General features: G+C 39.9%; 1 protein-coding gene across 3 annotated transcripts in view; it reads right to left on the bottom strand.

The window, feature by feature from the left end:
* Nucleotides 1-6,680: 6,680 nt before the first annotated feature.
* Nucleotides 6,681-19,153, bottom strand: part of LOC117332824 (matrix metalloproteinase-2-like) — a 76,205-nt gene continuing 63,732 nt past the window's right edge. For all 3 annotated transcript variants that reach the window (XM_033891871.1, XM_033891868.1, XM_033891869.1), the window contains exons 4-10: nucleotides 18,406-18,587; nucleotides 16,564-16,662; nucleotides 14,824-14,982; nucleotides 14,223-14,440; nucleotides 13,319-13,463; nucleotides 12,729-13,001; nucleotides 6,681-11,932 (exon numbers count right to left, since the gene is read on the bottom strand). In XM_033891871.1, coding sequence (XP_033747762.1) covers nucleotides 11,682-11,932; nucleotides 12,729-13,001; nucleotides 13,319-13,463; nucleotides 14,223-14,440; nucleotides 14,824-14,982; nucleotides 16,564-16,662; nucleotides 18,406-18,587 — 1,327 coding nt within the window. In that variant the 3' untranslated portion in view covers nucleotides 6,681-11,681. The remainder of the gene's footprint in view (nucleotides 11,933-12,728; nucleotides 13,002-13,318; nucleotides 13,464-14,222; nucleotides 14,441-14,823; nucleotides 14,983-16,563; nucleotides 16,663-18,405; nucleotides 18,588-19,153) is intronic.

The following is a 19,153-nucleotide window of genomic DNA, read 5'->3' as shown; positions in this document are numbered from 1 at the left end:
ACGCCTGTAAGGACAGTGTATGTACGGACGCCTGTAAGGACAGTGTATGTACGGACGCCTTTAAGGACAGTGTATGTACGGACGCCTGTAAGGACAGTGTATGTACGGACGGCCTGTAGGACGGTAGGACGGTGTATGTACGGACGCCTGTAAGGACGGTGTATGTACGGACGCCTGTAAGGACAGTGTATGTACGGACGCCTGTAAGGACAGTGTATGTACGGACGCCTTTAAGGACAGTGTATGTACGCAAGCCTGTAAGGACAGTGTATGTACGGACGCCTGTAAGGATACAGTGTTATGTCAGACGCCTGTAATGACAGAGTATGTACGGAACGCCCTATAAGGACAGTGTATGTACGGACGTCTGTAAGGACAGTGTATGTACGGACGCCTGTAAGGATAGTGTATGTCAGACGCCTGTAATGACAGTGTATGTACGGACTCCTGTAAGGACAGTGTATGTACGGACGCCTGTAAGGACAGGGTATGTACGGACGCCTGTAAGGACAGTGTATGTACAGACTCCTGTAAGGACAGTGTATGTACGGACGCCTGTAAGGACAGTGTATGTAAGGATAGTGTATGTACGGACGTCTGTAAGGACAGTGTATGTACGGACGCCTGTAAGGACAGTGTATGTACGGACGCCTGTAAGGACAGTGTATGTACGGACGTCTATAAGGACAGTGTATATACGGACGCCTATAAGGACAGTGTACATGTATGTACGGACGCCTGTAAGGACAGTGTATGTATGGACGCCTGTAAGGACAGTGTATGTACGGACGCCTGTAAGGACGGTGTATGTGCGGACGCCTGTAAGGACGGTGTATGTACGGACGCCTGTAAGGACGGTGTATGTACGGACGCCTGTAAGGACAGTGTATGTACGGACGCCTGTAAGGACAGGGTATGTACGGACGCCTGTAAGGGCAGTGTATGTACGGACGCCTTTAAGGACAGTGTATGTACGGAAGCCTGTAAGGACAGTGTATGTACGGACGCCTGTAAGGACAGTGTATGTCAGACGCCTGTAATGACAGAGTAAGTACGGACGCCTATAAGGACAGTGTATGTACGGACGTCTGTAAGGACAGTGTATGTACGGACGCCTGTAATGACAGTGTATGTACGGACTCCTGTAAGGACAGTGTATGTACGGACGTCTATAAGGACAGTGTATGTACGGACGCCTGTAAGGACAGTGTATGTATGGACGCCTGTAAGGACAGTGTATGTACGGACTCCTGTAAGGACAGTGTATGTACGGACGCCTGTAAGGACAGCGTATGTACGGACTCCTGTAAGGACATTTTAGGTGCGGACGCCTGAAGGACAGTGTATTTACGGACGCTTGTAAGGATAGTGTATGTCAGACGCCTGTAATGACAGTGTATGTACGGACGTCTGTAAGGACAGTGTATGTACGGACGCCTATAAGGACAGTATATGTACGGACGTTTGTAAGGACAGTGTATGTCAGACGCCTGTAATGACAGTGTATGTACGGACGCTTGTAAGGACAGTGTATGTCAGACGCCTGTAATGACAGTGTATGTACGGACGTCTGTAAGGACAGTGTATGTAAGGACGGTGTATGTACGGACGCCTGTAAGGACAGTGTATGTACGGACGCCTATAAGGACAGTGTATGTACGGACGCCTGTAAGGACAGTGTATGTACGGACGCCTTTAAGGACAGTGTATGTACGGAAGCCTGTAAGGACAGTGTATGTACGGACGCCTGTAAGGACAGTGTATGTCAGACGCCTGTAATGACAGAGTATGTACGGACGCCTATAAGGACAGTGTATGTACGGACGTCTGTAAGGACAGTGTATGTACGGACGCCTGTAAGGACAGTGTATGTCAGACGCCTGTAATGACAGTGTATGTACGGACTCCTGTAAGGACAGTGTATGTACGGATGCCTGTAAGGACAGTGTATGTACGGACGCCTGTAAGGACAGTGTATGTAAAGACAGTGTATGTACGGACGCTTGTAAGGACAGTGTATGTACGGACGACTGTAAGGACAGTGTATGTACGGACGTCTGTAAGGACAGTGTATGTACGGACGCCTAAGAACATTCTATGTACAGATGTGTGTGTGTGTGTGTCAACTTCCAAGTGAACTCATCTTTTTGCAAAGTAAGTAAGTCACAATCTATTTGAAATTGTGCAAACGTTAACATTTTAGATATTTATTGGTGTTTGGTTAAATCCTGCTAAATTAAATCCCTCGATTATGATTGGTTTGATGTTTGATCACAAGTATCGGATGTGATGAATTGCTATTCAGTTTTCATTCCAAGAAAAAAAAACGTCCGGTTAATGAGCCACAAACATCCGGGTGAGTAGTGTTCATTGCAATTTCCTATGTATTGTATGGAGTTTTAGTCATTCAAGGAAGTTAAAACGTGCTGATCTTTTGGTATTGAATTGAGCGTTTTTAAAGGCGTTAAGTTCTCACAAATATGGAAACATGTTTTCTCAGATGTCGTATATTTTATTAAGGAATGTCATCAAAACGTTCAGTTTAGTTTTCACCTGAAAAACTAGCCCGAGTTTTCTCTGGCCCTGTCACCATGTAGCCCGAGTTTTCTCTGGCCCTGTCACCATGTCTGGTGTAGGGCCCCTACACCAGACATGGTGAGAGGGCCAGAGAAAACTCGGGCTACTGAAAAACCAAATCTTTTTTACCCTGCTTCTTCTGCCCCTATTACAACCACAGGGACCTGAGAATTTGTGACAGTCTACACAGAGCCTGGTTATAATGAACGCCGGGATGTCATTTCTAGCCCCCAAAACCGCCTGAAAATGAACCTACAAAAAATGTATACGCCCGCAGGGATCCGAGAATTTTTTTTGACCTTCTCCAATCGGAACACCTCGCCTCCGTCTGCGAACGTAGGCTAGTTTCGAAGAAAATGACGAGGGGTTCCGATTGGAGAAGGTCCAAACATTCTCGGATCCCTGTGATTACGACACCTTGGACCGCCATCTGTCCTGTTCTCTCGGACCTCTTTCTGTACGGCGGCGTCAGCATTGTCATCTAACTACAAGTATGACATTAGCTGAAGAAGGGACTTTTGAGGATTTTATTTGTTTGAATGGGGGTTTGGGGGTTGGAAGGGATAGATGCGGGGGTCTAGTACCAATTAGTTGCCTCTTACAACTCTTACAAAATGCAATAGGATACCTCCTCAGGCTTATTCGTTCCTCGTATGTACATAGGGATTATCAAAAGTAAAACATGTCTATATATATATATATATATATATATTAAAACAAAGAAGCACATAATTATTAATTGTAAAGAAAAAAAAATCATTATTTTTCTTTGATCTACATTGTAACACGTCTCTCGAACATGAAATATCTTCTCAACAAACTGCACAGAAGAAAATGATTCCCCGATCAAGTTCTGATGACATAACATCAATGAATACATAAGGACTGTTCCGTGAGAATAAGTCACCGGGAAAACTTTATCTGTTAATACAAACAATATTTTGATTCGGAGAAAAATACTCAAGATATATGAACATTAAGTGGTGAGATCCGTCCCATTCATTCAGTTGACGCCTCGGATTAGTTCATGAGGACAGCTTAAAGACACATGATTTACTTATTGATACACCTAATGTAAGGGGACGCAAGTCCGACGCCCTCCAATTCCGTTAAGCTTCTTTTAAAGAAACCGTATTCGATTTTTATCTTCTTTTATGTATGCATGGTTAAAAAGAATACTATTTAAAGCGATTATGCCAGAAATGAGCCCGGCTTAGCTGCCATTTCCTAAACACTGCACGTGATCAAATAACGGAAGCGGATACGAACATCCGGACATCCGGACATCCGGGTACTTTGAACATGAAATACTGAGATTATTCGAAACCGATATACACACTTCATTACTTTGGAACAGGCAGAAATGGTTTTAGGGATTCACGTGAGACCGAAAACATTCATGGCATCTATTGATGCCATTGGGCTGGGGGTTTTTTCGGGTTTTTTTTTCTTTAATGCATGTATTCGATGATTTTGTAATATCTTTTTGGCTAATTGAGAGATACGCCATTTTTAATAGTTTGACTTGGTAAACGTATTGAAATATTTAGTATTTTTAGTTCAGCAAATATTTTCAGTCATTTCGAACATATGGTCTATGACCTCGAGGGTGGGCAAAACCCTGTCCGTACTCGCTCAACATTCAGCGATTTTGTTTTCTACCCATAATTCATCATTAAATCTCACTGCTCATGTCTTTTTTAGCGATGAATTGGACGGAAACTAGAACTGATTTTGAAATTCAGATCGACTTGTGAGTTGCACCCCACAAGTTCACAGACACCTACACCCTGCAAGCTGATCTCGTCTGTTCATCCGTCCGTCCGTCCGTCTGCCTGTCTGACAGTACAACACTTCAACTGCTTACATATGGTCAAAGTGATCTATTGGGATATACTCAGTACCCCCCCCCCCCCCCCCCCCCCCCCCCCCCCCCCCCCCCCCTTGTTTTAGGTAAAATTGTAATATTTTCAAACCCGACTTTTCACCGTCAAAAACGTTCTCGTGACTTTGGAATAAATCAAACGTGCATGGTTATTTGACTGAGAAATTCGGACACTTCATTGTACAGTTGTGAAATAATTATTACCATCATGACTGTATTTGTATGTTTGGTTTGATTATACGGGCAACACGGCTGCTATTGCCATACGTGTATACCATCAATCGGATTGTCCCAGATCGGCGATTATCAAAACGAGGGACATTAATTCAGAGTTTATTATGACCAGACAAATCTAATTACATGTTGTGATGATATCGATCGATACAAGATTGATTAGTTCAGAGTATCGGTCATGTAGTGATGATCTGGAGATTTCCTTCTTGGTACTAACTATGTAATTACAAAATGACCTCATGCATGTAGAATGTACATATTACTGCGTGGATTCATCTCCTCATTTACAAAATATTTATCTGATACTTGTACACTGTATGTACCTATCACTAGCGGATCCAGGGTGTGGAGGGTGGGGGGTCCTGGGGGTCAGGACCCCACCCCCCTCCTTTTTCGGATGAGGACAATTTTTTTAAAGCCTTAAAAAACGCTTATGCCAACCCCCACCCCCCGCCCCCCCATCCAAAATCTTATCCCCGAAAGATTGCAAATTTTGCTATATTCATTTCATTTTCCGAAATTTTGGCCCCCAGACCCCTCGCCAAAAAAACCCCACTAATTAACCGGACCCCCCGCCCCCTTTTCAAATTCCTGGGTCCGCGCCTGCCTATGGCCTTTGAACTATCGAGCCTTCGGATACAAGACTATGAAACTCCTCTTGTCTCATATAGCGTTATTGTGGTTAGAATGACGTCACACTTCTTTGGAGTTCACAATGCAGAAACATCGCAAATAGCTACTATATTTGAAGAGAATGATTGGATTCGGATACCTGATAACTATATTACTTTAAGTGTAAATACATGTATTTACAATATGGATACATTTGAAGACTCATGTCAGTCGATCCCAGTTTAGAAGTAACGGGAACAAAGGCACCACGGACAATCCTATAATTGTGAGTGTTTCCCGACAGCTGGTAGTAGTGGTGTATTACTGTGTGGTCGGTTATCATCAACCAAACCTATCATATGTTATATATATATATGATATATACAGATACCGCCTGCTGCTTCCTAAGCAGGTGTGGAACAATACATGTTGAGCACCTCTGGATACCATGCACGTGCTTTTCCTGAACATGTTCTTCTGTTGTACATTTCCTGTGTTAATTACAGTTTGTTTCATTAGGTAGATACGTGTACCAGATATTTCTTATAGTGTTTGTGTTAAAGTAGGCCAAGCACTATTTTATTGTCTACAATAATATAAACCCGGGCATTCAACTAGTAACGATTTGACACCCAAGTGCACTTTGTACTCTGAGATAACGAGATATGTATTCCGGCTCAGTTCCTCCATTGACCGGCTGGATGTTGACCTAACTGGTACACACAATCAGGCTCTCATCGATCTCGGAGTCGATCGAGGCAAAACTGGTTTCGTGTTTCAATGTTTTGGCCCAGGGGTTTTTGATCATAACGGTTTGTTTGACAACCCACATCCTGATGCTCAGACGACATCTTTCCTTCCAATCGGAAATGTAATATTTTATGAATCTTTTTTTTTTTTTATCTCGGACATAGTTATCATAAAATCTTTCAGACAAAACCTTCTGCTACAGTATGACACACAGGGGCTTGGCACGTATACCCAGTGCATATATTTGTTCATGTATATTGTTGTAGTGTAATTTCCTTGTTATTCTGTATTTTCTCTACAGTATACCACTCGGATTTTACACTGTATAGGATGCACGTTACATTACAGTGTTCTGTTTGCTGGGTTTATCGCCACGTGAACAGCCAGGGTCATTTTGAGGCGGGGTCTTCTTGTAGTAGTTGGTGACTACCTCACTGGGAAACGAGGGAGGTCCGTCGCATGCCATCCAGAAAAGATACAATCACGACAACATACATCGGTCCGTTTACCGGCGTTCTCACCAACTCATCTATCACAGTACTATCTATCACCATTTGCAGCCGTTTACCAATTACATCATAAGTTTGTTTTATTTTGGCGGGAAAAACCACAACAAAGATAATATTTATCAAATTAAGTTTATTTAGTTTCCAAGTGACAAAAACATTAAATAAATACAATTGTGTGAAGGAAAATATAGAACATTTCGTTCTCTTCATAGAAATGTACAGACGTATATTGGATATCATTTTTGTATAAAGAATCTCCATGGTAACGATCACATGGTGTTGTATTTTCACTCCGAAAGTCTTATGTCATCAAAAGAAAATTATACAAAGTATCATTGTTCAGTTGGGTTTAAAAATAAAACACGATTTTTTGTTTAAATCCCAAACATATCTCAATATTCGTAATTACATCATGCATTCATCTCTTCCAAAATTAATAAATACACATAAAGGATATTTATTCTTTAAAACCTTTTCATAAAGACTTTCCAAAGATATTTTGCCCCTTCATAAAAGCTTTTAATTCAAACCGTTTAAAGCAAATGCGTAAAAAAAAATGTTGATTTAAAAAATCTAAACACCAAATGTAAACATATGCGTTTTGATAATGAGAAAGAGCTGTCCCTTAGTAGTCGATTAGCACTGTTGAATCCTACTCTTAAAGGAAATAATCAAAACTAGCTATTAATTACTTTTTATTTCTAAATTTTGTTTTAATTTGATCTGTACCATTCAACATTCATCCAAATCACCAATTAAATGATAATAATAATAAAAAATAGCTATGCCATGAAGTTCAAGCTTAAAGTATTACACATATGGAACAAGGCCAGCTTGAAAACAAATAGACTCGTTATAAATGATGAATATAGAGTTTCGAGATCTAAATAAAATATATGTAAATACATGTATCACCAATTTTAATTAAGTAGCTATGTTATTTAGTAAGTGGGTTTTCCCAATGAGCATTCCTAATCTGAAAAAAAAAATCCAAATCATTTTCTGTTTTGCGACATTTTTATCGAATCACCGGTTGATTAATAATTAATATCTGTGTATTTTGTACAAGTTAAGTGTCTAACGAAAGTATCATTATCTTCTTCATCTAAATATAAACAAGTCGAACTTGCAACTAAATAGGAGTTGCAGAGTATTGGATCACATTTACTGAGTATTAAAATGGGTTCTTTTAAAATATAACATATATTTATCATAAGCAAATGTATATATACGCAAAACAAAACAGATTCCTCATCAGGTTATAAATTATGCAAATGACAAAATATGCAAATGACAAAATATGCAAATGACAAAATATACACGACGACAGTCTCCTGAGACACCACTTTGTCAAACAACGGTATTGTAGATTTAAAAAAGAGCTTTTAATCATAAACTTCTGGAATATTTTGTTAAATACCCGAAATGATAATACCGTTTGGCTAGTATAGAGATTTTGTCTTTATAAACAATACCAAAATGATTTTAAGTTTTTAAACGCGATCGAAAATTTGCAACAAATTTTCATTTTTACCGAAAATGTAATTCTATTTAAAATATATTTTTTTATAGAGATTATAATCAAAATGACAGCAAAAATATGTACACACGTTCGGAGAATAATTTTAGCATCAATCAAAGATTATCAACATCTAAAGATTAAATATTGCACTATACATGTATATCACCAGCACACACCATAACACTTTACACTCGCCAGACTTTCGCTGAATTACACGGATTTACAATGGCGAAGTGTAAACTGTTTTCCGTTTACGTACACACACAGAACTCTCACTGAATTACACGATTTACACTGGCGAAGTGTAAACTGTTTTCCGTTTAAGTACACACACAGAACTCTCGCTGAATTACACGGATTTACACTAGCGCAATGTAAACTGTTTTTCGTTTACGTACACACACAGAACTCTCGCTGAATTACACGCATTTACACTAGCGAAGTGTAAACTGTTTTTCGTTTACGTACACACACACAACTCTCACTGAATTTCGTGTAAGTATAAACACACAGAGATTTTTACACTGGCGCAATGCAAACTGTTTCTGTAGAAGTACATAGGCGCAGTGTAAATGTTTCTCTTGCGAATACGTACATCGGCCTCTTGCACGCGATGCAAATCGTCCTCTCACACACACACACACACACAATATTCACACACTCCCTCACACACACACACACACACATGCAACTGACGTGAATGAGCATGCACTATGATTTGACTCAAACAAAATATAATTGAAAAGCATTTAACGGGATTCTCAAGAAGAAGCAAACGCTACCGTTTTGCAGCAGAAATAAATGTTCATATATATTTGTAAATTTGTTTTATTTTTTTGGATGATCAATAAAATTTAAATATAAAGGATGCACTTCATCATTACATATAGTTGCCTTGATAACGTTTAAAAACCGATCAAGTAGGTCCTACTCCCTCTACTTATGATACCAAAAGTCAAAAACTCACTTCCGTTTTATTACCGGAAGAGGAATTGATTTCCATAAGAAAATGAACGTTAAACAGCATATCATAGCTTTTCATTAGTGAAATATTTTTTAAACTATTGAAATCAAAGTTCAGTAGTCAATGACCTCATACATGCGCTTACATCCAACGACAATATCACAGTTACAAATAACATAAACCAGAGTTGTCTTTCCTTGGTTTCCCCGTATGTGTGCTCACAAATGGCACAAATGTGATTTGTGTCATACGACAACATCTCAAACACCGACTGAAAAGCTAATTGGCACCAAACGAAATCAACATCATCAATAAATATAATAATGTATAATGCAAAAAAAAAATATATGAGTATTGAAATTGGGTAACAATGCTACTAATATTTGCGAGTAAGGCAACCGAAAACATGGCGTCGGTAGCAATATTAAACGCTACTTCTCCGTCTTCTATGAACTTTTCTGATCAGATACTAAACACTGAGACATGTAATTACTCGTTTATGATGTGATTTTATCGAAGGCTTCTTACATAGTATGAAATACTTTTAAAATCCGAATCGGAGTTTGCTTTATTTGAGCCTAGTTTCAAAATAGAGAGTAAAGGCTTGAAAATAATGCGAAATAGTTTTGCAATGACAATTAATGTAAATTAAATAATAATTTGCGATTTATATCTTTTAAAAGCGAATTAATCTACATAAGCTACATATTGTTACAGATGCATGAACTTCTATCCTACAGGAGTGACATGAAACTTGTACAAGGAAAAGCATGCAGACAAAGTAAATACAACATAGAAATCACAACCGTCTTCGTGTTTATGAAAATAATGATTATCATGACAATGGCACTCAGTTAAGGGATTTTATTTCAACAAAATGGCAAGAGAGAAAGGTAGGGCGTGTATCAAATATAGAGTACACTCAGGTGGGGCTATATTAGGGCAATCGGAACATCTCGGGAATTTTCTGAAGACGAGAGAGTTCGAGGTTTGACGGATAGACCCGATGGATGTCCGATTTTTTAATAGGGATGGGACTAAGAAGGAGGGGACTGTGTTAGAAGGCATGGTTTGGGACTTGTGTGTATGTACAGAGCGTTAAAAAGCTGACTGTATGATAGTGGTGTGGATTGTGACGTGAAAGGTGAAAAGGTCACCCTTGTAGATTTCGGGAGGTGACTGGAATGAAAGACACGTGTACACGCAAGTGACGTCGAGACGTGTATGAAACGATATCAGGAAATGCTGAGTCACGTGTTATCGATATCAGTAGTCGTAAGGATATAAATCCGCGCGTGCAATAATAGTGGAGGTGTAACCCTGCATGTGTATGGAAGGTGGTGCTTAGACTGTCAGTATCAGGTACTCTTGACAACATTGCATAGTGCCATAAGCATGGTGTAATATTGCTTAGCATATCTCCAGGATGAATAACGGTACCTACTAAGTGGGAAATATTTTGTCAGCATGACAAAGATTCGTATTACTAGACTAGATTTTGCTTAAAGAACACCAGCGACTGTCCAAAATGGTGGACAAACTGACATCTGTCCAAACTGGTGGACAAACTTCTGTCCAAACTGCTGGACAAACTGACATCTGTCCAAACTGGTGGACAAGCTGACATCTGTCCAAAATGGTGGACAAACTGACATCTGTCCAAACTGGTGGACAAACTTCTGTCCAAACTGCTGGACAAACTGACATCTGTCCAAACTGGTGGACAAGCTGACATCTGTCCAAAATGATGGTCAATCTTACACCTGTCCAAAATGGTGGACGGGGACAAACTGACATTTGTCCAAACTGGCGGAGAAAGTGGCACCTGTCCAAACTGGTGGACAAACTGACATCTGTCCAAAATGGACGCATCGACATTTGTCCATTCTAAACTGATACCTGTCTACCGCACACCAACACCTTTCTATAGCGGACATACAGACACGTGTTCATAAACTGGATACCCAGTGCACATGAGCGTAAATCAGAAAGTTGGTCGTCACATGTATTGTTAAGATAGAAATAATTTGTTATGATAATGTTTTTTCACGGAGTTCAGTCAAAGGTGATTACCTAAATTGGTTGTCTGTTTGATGGACACATTTTATATAATAGAGCACTGTTACATTTACATGTATTTGCTTATACAATCGACCTAAATATAAACATATATGAAAGATTTTCATTGAAAACAATTGAATTTATTACGAAAGGTAAAATAATCTGAAGATGAAACACCATATTTGACGGTTAATTCTCCTTTATTCTATGGAATCACCTTTGACTGACCATCTCTGTGACGTCACTTGACACCGTCATACGATAATTATTTAAGCTCTTAATCAAAGAATGACGTAACGCGTTCACTATACAGACATTTCAAACTTGGAACCAGAAATCCAGCCCCCTGCTGTAGGCCTACACAACCAGTGTTCATAGCAAATATGAATCAATCTCATACAAAAATATTTGTATACAAACAATTTGATACTACGTATCGATATACTTAAACCCTGGATGTCCACTTACATCTAATGTAAGGTCGAATCTTAATCAAACCAGTTTCCTGGAGTCAAATGAATGCTAAACAGAGTTGTTTATCGCCCAATGAATGTTAAACAGAGTTGTCTATCGACCAATGAATGCTAAACATACACATATCACAGTGGTTAGTAGTCCGGTGGTGGCGCTGCTGGCTTTATTTCCGGTGTATTCCTCAGGATTTCCGTATTTGGAGATTTCCGCCACGCGCCTTTTGCATCCCCACCAGTCTTCGTTTACTTTCTTTGGGTAGCCTTTTTTCACGCGCATCTTGTCGTCATAGAATAAATAAAATTGATCGTCCTTGAAGAAATAGGTTCTGCCCTTGTCTTTTGGACCTACAAAGGAAAAGTGTTCAAAGTTTTGTTGTGAAAAAAACCCAACTGAATTTTGATAAAGTTATCAGATAATGGAATAAAAGAAAGGAAATCCCAAATGAAATATCGGATACAGGCAGTTAAAAGGAAAGAAATTATCGAGATACTAATCCTTTAATATATTTTATAAATCTTTAAAAAAAACTACACAACAAGATTAACAAAACAAACTTAAACATCCACTGTAAGAAACATGAATCGACTACTAAAACACTATTACAAATATTTCAATCCAATAAAATACAGATCATCGTCATACACTACGTTATGGGGATCTACTGGTGTCCGGTAAGAGGTCATATTCAGATGACCTTAACTTCTAAGCAACCAATCAAAATACAAATGGCAAAATCTTGCCGAGTCTGGATCCCTCGGCTCCAGCCATGGTTAGACTTTAATGAATTTTAAATATCCGAAGTGTTCCAAATTTTAACCAAACTAAGATGGCCGCGTCGATCACAAACCCCTTCATGTCCAAAAACGGTGTAATTATCGGACAAAGTAGGCAGTTTTTGGATTTTCCTGTGTTATGGACGCTACCCCGTACGGAGATGAAGTAAAAAACGGACAGATCACAGGCCATGTCCTTCAAATTGTACAAACTGTCAAACAGACATATAAAACGCGTTTTGATTTAATGAAAAAAAATCACTTCGTATGATTATCATTGAGGTCATCTGGACATGACCCCTTAACGTCATAACGGTGTGTATAATGATGATAAGTATTCTAAATAGAGTTGGGGATACTGACGTACCGGTTTTGTACTGGAAAGCGGTACTGACAGGAACCTGGACGTTCCGCCATATACTCATGTCCCTGGGGTAGTCCATCTCGATGTGGTTATTCTCGGTGTTGAGCTTCCAGTACATATCGCCGCTAATAAGGTAGGTTCTGGAGTTGTAGCTCCATACGAAAGCCGCATCAATTTTCTTCACATCCGAAGGAATTCCAAACTCCGTGATCGGGCGTCCTTCCGGTGGGAAACGGGACACCGGGGAGTTACTGTTGTACACCCAGTAACGGTCACCTAGGATAGAAGGTGGGTCACGTGGTCAGTAAAAGTTATTTAATAACGGAAAATATCATTTACACGTAAGGGACAAGTTATGGGACTTTTTGAATCCAAAACTAACAATCTATTTACGACACATGCTTGATTTCACTATGCCCATTGTATATATAGGCATCGCACGAAATACTAGTAAGTCTTTGAGAAATTTATACAAACGATCTCACATAGCTTGTTTATCTCAAGACAGATGTTTGAAAAAAAGGTTGGAAACAATCAACAGTCACACCCAATGATAGTGGAAGTAAAACCCGGATGTTGTAATCTCCACTCACCGATAAAGAAGATGATTTTCTGATCGTTAAGTCGCTCAAACACAGCATCTATGTGGTCCACCTCGTGCGGTAGACCCATCCAGAATGAGTGAAGACTGATTTTCTCTTGGCTGATAAGTCCTTGGTCGGTCTGTCGCCAGAAGAACTGTAACAAATCAAGCAATCCCTAGAAAGATTGTCGAATTTTGTTCCATGGAATATATATATGTCCCAGGTATTGTAACACTGTTGTCATAGAGACCCAGTCAAAAGCAAGGTCAATATGGCCGGTTAGGCAACAATATGAACTCAGTGTCCACAAAAAAATGAACGAGTTGTTGCTGTGTGTTGCCAATGAAAGCAAACTATTGAACAGTATGGTTAGATCGGCTTAAGGTACATACATTATGTGTTTACGTGATATTTCGCTGTTTTGATCATTACAATGTGATTAAACGGTGCGAACGTGTTTATAAACCTCAAGGTCTGATGATAAATTCTATAAGATTTTACTGATGGCAGAACGTTGCCGTTTTGCATTGTCAATCTACAAGAAACGAAGTGGAATAATTATCTTGCTAAGAGTCATCCGGAACTCCGATCGTTTTTTTTTCTTCAAAAATACATTTTTTTTTATATTTTTGAAGAAAAAAACCCGCGAAGTTCCGGATGGCCGTGGTGGTCGACTGGTTAAGATGTCCCGACACTTTATCACTAGCCCTCCACCTCTGGGTTGCGAGTTCGAAACCTACGTGGGGCAGTTGCCAGGTACTGACCGTAGGCCGGTGTTTTTTCTCTGGGTACTCCGGCTTTCCTCCACCCCCTAAACCTGGCACGTCCTTAAATGACCTTGGCTGTTAATAGGACGTTAAACAAACAAACCAAACATCCGGATGGCTAAGGGTTCTTTTAGATTTTAACTTACCTCCCCGATAAACAGAAAGAGCTCTCCACGTAGGACGGCGATAGCGTCAAATGGAGTGGTGCAAGGATCAATCTCCTCTCCCTTGTAAGGAGGACGTGGGGTCATGGGGTCACGCGGAGGCGGTCTGGTTCGAGGGCGAGGCATACGAGGAGTCACTCGTCCCGGGGGCCGGGGTGTTGGATTTCGATCTTTGGTGGGAGGAAGACGACGTCGCGCACCTTTGTAACAAAATACAAAACGAACTAGTACAACCTCAATCTAAATCCGGAATACAGTCATCATGTGTAGGAACGATGCTTTCCCTCCAAATCCGATTAGTCAGTGTGAAAATTTATGAAAATACTAACCTAGACCCATTATCAAAAAAAAAATGTCTGAAGTTGGTTCCTAGATCCTAGTTCCCAGTTCCGTTTGGTTCCCAGTTGAAAAACGGAACTTGGAACCAGGAACTGGAAACCAACTTCAGACTCCCTAATAAATAATATAAAGACAACATATGTTTTAAATTATTTTCGATATTATTGTCGAAAAAAAAAACAAAGAAAAAATGCCACATATTCTCGCTGTTCTCAGTTTAATCTCGTGTTTTGTTGAGACTTACCATAAAGTGTCTGAATTCCGATGACGTCATCAGGAGGTAGTCGAAAGTTGGCCTGATAGCCTTGGTACCAAGGATACATAAGCGCCCCCGGCTCGTTACTGTGGCCCAGACCAAGGGCGTGGCCGAATTCATGAGCCGCTACCATAAACAGATCTACTCCTACAAACACAATCACACATCAAACATATCATTTTTATTTGCAAAACAATATGTAAAACATTAAAGATGTCTATATAAAGAATATTGAGATGCAGCGAATGAAACGGCGCACGAGCTAAACTTTTAGTACAGATTTTATTTACGTTCAGACGCGTTACCATGTAAACATGCGTGAACAAACGTCTAAATATTTTAGGAAAATGCGATATTATTCTTTACGAGACAGCATGACATAATGCGCAATTTATTACAATTCTTTATTAAAACATATTCTGTAAATGTCGATCATGTAAAGCATATCGCCGGCTGTTTATTGTTAGGATGATCTAGTAAGGATTTAAAGGCAGACTGTTAGTCAAAACGTCTGCACCATGTTACGTCATATGGATTACAAAGGAATATATTTAGATATTGGGCGAGACAAGGCCTGGCTCGTTATAACTGTTGTATATATTTCACTCTGACGAATATTGAATGGTATTCCCTAAAATAAATACATTTTATAGTATTTGATTTAAGTACTCTGTCCAATCGTGAGAGGAGAAATTCAATTTTATCATTAATTAGATATTTGAGAATGACGCTGTTTGTGCCACAATACCCCTATACATTTGTCAAGCACCATTTAAATGTCACAATACCATCATAGAGCGTCCTACCAACCCAGATCCTTCATCTCATATATTATCCTACTGCCAACTATTACTCACTTACCCTATCACCACCAACCCATAATGTCACCATTACTAGTAACCGCTATTTCAACCACTATCCAACCCACCAGTAACGTCATCGACACCCCTACCCAATACCCCACCAGTAACCACTAGGCTCCCATCGACACCGCTACCCAATAGCCCACCAGTAACCACTAGGTTCCCATCGACACCGCTACCCAATACCCCACCAGTAACCACTAGGTTCCCATCGACACCGCTACCCAATACCCCACCAGTAACCACTAATTCCTATCGACACCCCTACCCAATAGCCCACCAGTAACCACTAGGTTCCCATCGACACCGCTACCCAATACCCCACCAGTAACCACTAACTCCCATCGACACCCCTACCCAATACCCCACCAGTAACCACTAACTCCCATCGACACCCCTACCCAATAGCCCACCAGTAACCACTAGACTCCTAGCGACATCGCTACCTTATAACCCATTTCGCAAACGCTTCCTACTCACCGATAAACAATACAACACCCTGTTATTCCTGTCATTTCTAATATACTAACGTACAACACCGTGTAGAAGTTAGTAACAACCATCAATGTATACACTCCTTACCCCCTCCCCCACCGTGTAGTAGTTAGTAACAACCATCAATGTATACACTCCTTACCCCCTCCCCCACCGTGTAGTAGTTAGTAACAACCATCAATGTATACACTCCTTACCCCCTCCCCCACCGTGTAGTAGTTAGTAACAACCATCAATGTATACACTCCTTACCCACCCACCCCCACCCCCACTGTGTAGTAGTTAGTAACAACCATCAATATATACACTCCTTACCCCCTCCCCCACCGTGTAGTAGTTAGTAACAACCATCAATATATACATTCCTTACCCTCCTCCTCTGAGTTATACGTCCAATACTCGTCATCATCAAAATGGGTGTCACCTCCTTTGTCGGCCCCTGGGTAGAACGCATGAGCCAGTATCAACCCTACAAAAGACCGTACTTTTTATTTACAAAGTGATGATGAAGCAATTGTTAGTGGTTTGGGATTTATTTGCCCACAAATGTACAAGAACCATTTGTTTCCAGTATGAATAAAATGGAACACACTGACAATGCTAATAAGTTTTGTTGTTTTTTTGTTTTGTTTTTAATGTTCACGTTAAACGGGATCCGTGCCGATAATATAACATTTATTTCTTCATTTGATCGATAACAATCAGATGAAATAGGACGTATATTGTTTTACTCGTCTTGTGCTTCAATAATAAAACTGTGATCTTTAGGAGCATGATAAAGTGGATATAGCCTGTTAGAAAGACGCCAAAACGAGGATGGCGGCACGCCAGCTGCTGACTCTGAATTACACTGAGGTCAAGGTCGTCTCCCCCGTGTCGCTTAGATTCTTATGAAACTGTTGTCCCCAACTACGGTAGCACGTGTCACAGAAGATAAAACATTTTATTAAATTTGATTATATATTTTTTGTAAAGATTTTACGGATGGCGTTTGCACACATGATGCCTTATAAACAGCTGTGGATACAAAGACGATTATAAATTGAAAAAGAAAACGGATTATATCCATGTAATAACGTTCGTAAACATTTGGCAGAGTAAAATGCACGCGAGCGTTCTGTATAGCGAAAAATATATAGAGTGATATATAAAGGATTTGGGATCTCCCGAGCTGCTGCCATTCAATCAACGCCCGATCTGTACTAGTGTAATACTCGTCCAAGTCTCCCTCCCCCAAATGCTGTATCGGGCGCCTCCCTGGCACAAATCCAAGTCCCTGTCATGTTAATTCCCAATAAAACCTTATAGTACTATTTCCTCTTGCATGCTCGTTTCAATCCTTACATCCGAAGCCGACACTTTCTTTAGCGTTTTTAAATCAAACATCAAAAGAAATGCTTCTTACAGATACTTTTCAGACATGGATTACATTCCGAGTTCAGATCGAATATTTTCAGAAACAGACGCAAGAAAAAAAGAAGAAAGTTAATGAAGTTTGAATAAAACGTTACAAATGTGTATCGGTTGGTTTCCGGTGTTGCTTCGTTACCCATTACTGCGAGTATTATCTTAGACAATGTCTCTAGACCGTCGAGGTTCTGCACTTTTAAAAAATTATCACGTTACCATGGCGATGCATGATGTCTGGACATGCACATCGTATAAAGAGTGGGAGGTAGGTAAGGAAATCCATGACCCCAAGTCATTTATCAGGCTATGAATGTCAGTAAGTCGTGTACACACAATATGTTCTCTTACTAAAAAAGAAACACCGCCTACTTTTGGAAAAAATGTTAAACAGGAAGTCAGTGATTCGGCTGTACTAATGTACGACCACAGGAAGTCAGTGATTCGGCTGTACTAATGTACGGTCACAGGAAGTCAGTGATTCGGCTGTACTAATGTACGGTCACAGGAAGTCAGTGATTCGGCTGTACTAATGTACGACCACAGGAAGTCAGTGATTCGGCTGTACTAATGTACGGTCACAGGAAGTCAGTGATTCGGCTGTACTAATGTACGGTAACAGGAAGTCAGTGATTCGGCTGTACTAATGTACGGCCATTAGAGTCCAGCGTGATTGTCTTGTAGTATACTGAGTTATGATCTATAAGCCTCTAAAAACGCATTGGCCCCAAGAATATTTTCTATCAGCATGTAAATATGTTTGGAAGGGGATGGTTTCGAACACTTATCAAACACAAACAAGTACCTTTTCCATCAAAAGGGTAGCCATCTTTATGGTACCCGTTCGCGAACTTAATCATGATGTCTGCGTTGCCGCTCGGAACCTCGCTGAACGTTAGGTCTGTGACGTCACTCCATACTTGGAACCCCTCGAAGATCGCTTGTCGGACATCTTTCATGGCCATGTCAGGTGTATAATTAAGTATTCTGCAAAATAAGTAAAGAATTTAACAAAATATAATAACAAAATATAATAACAAAACACAAAAACCCCGGAAAGTACGACCCGGAACGTCCAGGAAGTCATTTAAAATACCGATGTTTTCAGACACAAAACTAAATAAAAACACAAAACAAAAGAAAATAAATTGGTATATTGAGTATGACCTCAAAAAACTATTGGTGACGTCAATAATATATGGGTAGGTCAACTTGGTAAAAAAAAATAAAACCTATATCAGGCCCAATGATGTTTTAAATAATATATAAAAATAGAAGATCGATTGAAGCATCGACTTCACTTTTTCGGTAAGAAAATATGTTCTGGTCCACATTTATTTATTTATAACGAGAGTAGCATCCTTTATCCCAGCACATCAATGTTTTACACGTGTACTGGTCTCGGGAGCCCTTGTTTGACAGAACACACTAGACAACGCTCGTTAAATCTTCTTGGCATAGTTTCAAACGTTATGAAATATATGTCACTCGGATCCGTAAAACATTACTCTGTAGCCGTTCCGTTTCCGCATTAAAACATCAAATCGAGTGTT

The sequence above is a fragment of the Pecten maximus genome, chromosome 8 (assembly GCF_902652985.1).
Source record: "Pecten maximus chromosome 8, xPecMax1.1, whole genome shotgun sequence".
Classification (NCBI taxonomy): domain Eukaryota; kingdom Metazoa; phylum Mollusca; class Bivalvia; order Pectinida; family Pectinidae; genus Pecten; species Pecten maximus.
The sequence above is the reverse complement of the archived record's forward strand: the minus strand, read 5'-3'. Positions and strand labels throughout refer to the sequence as shown.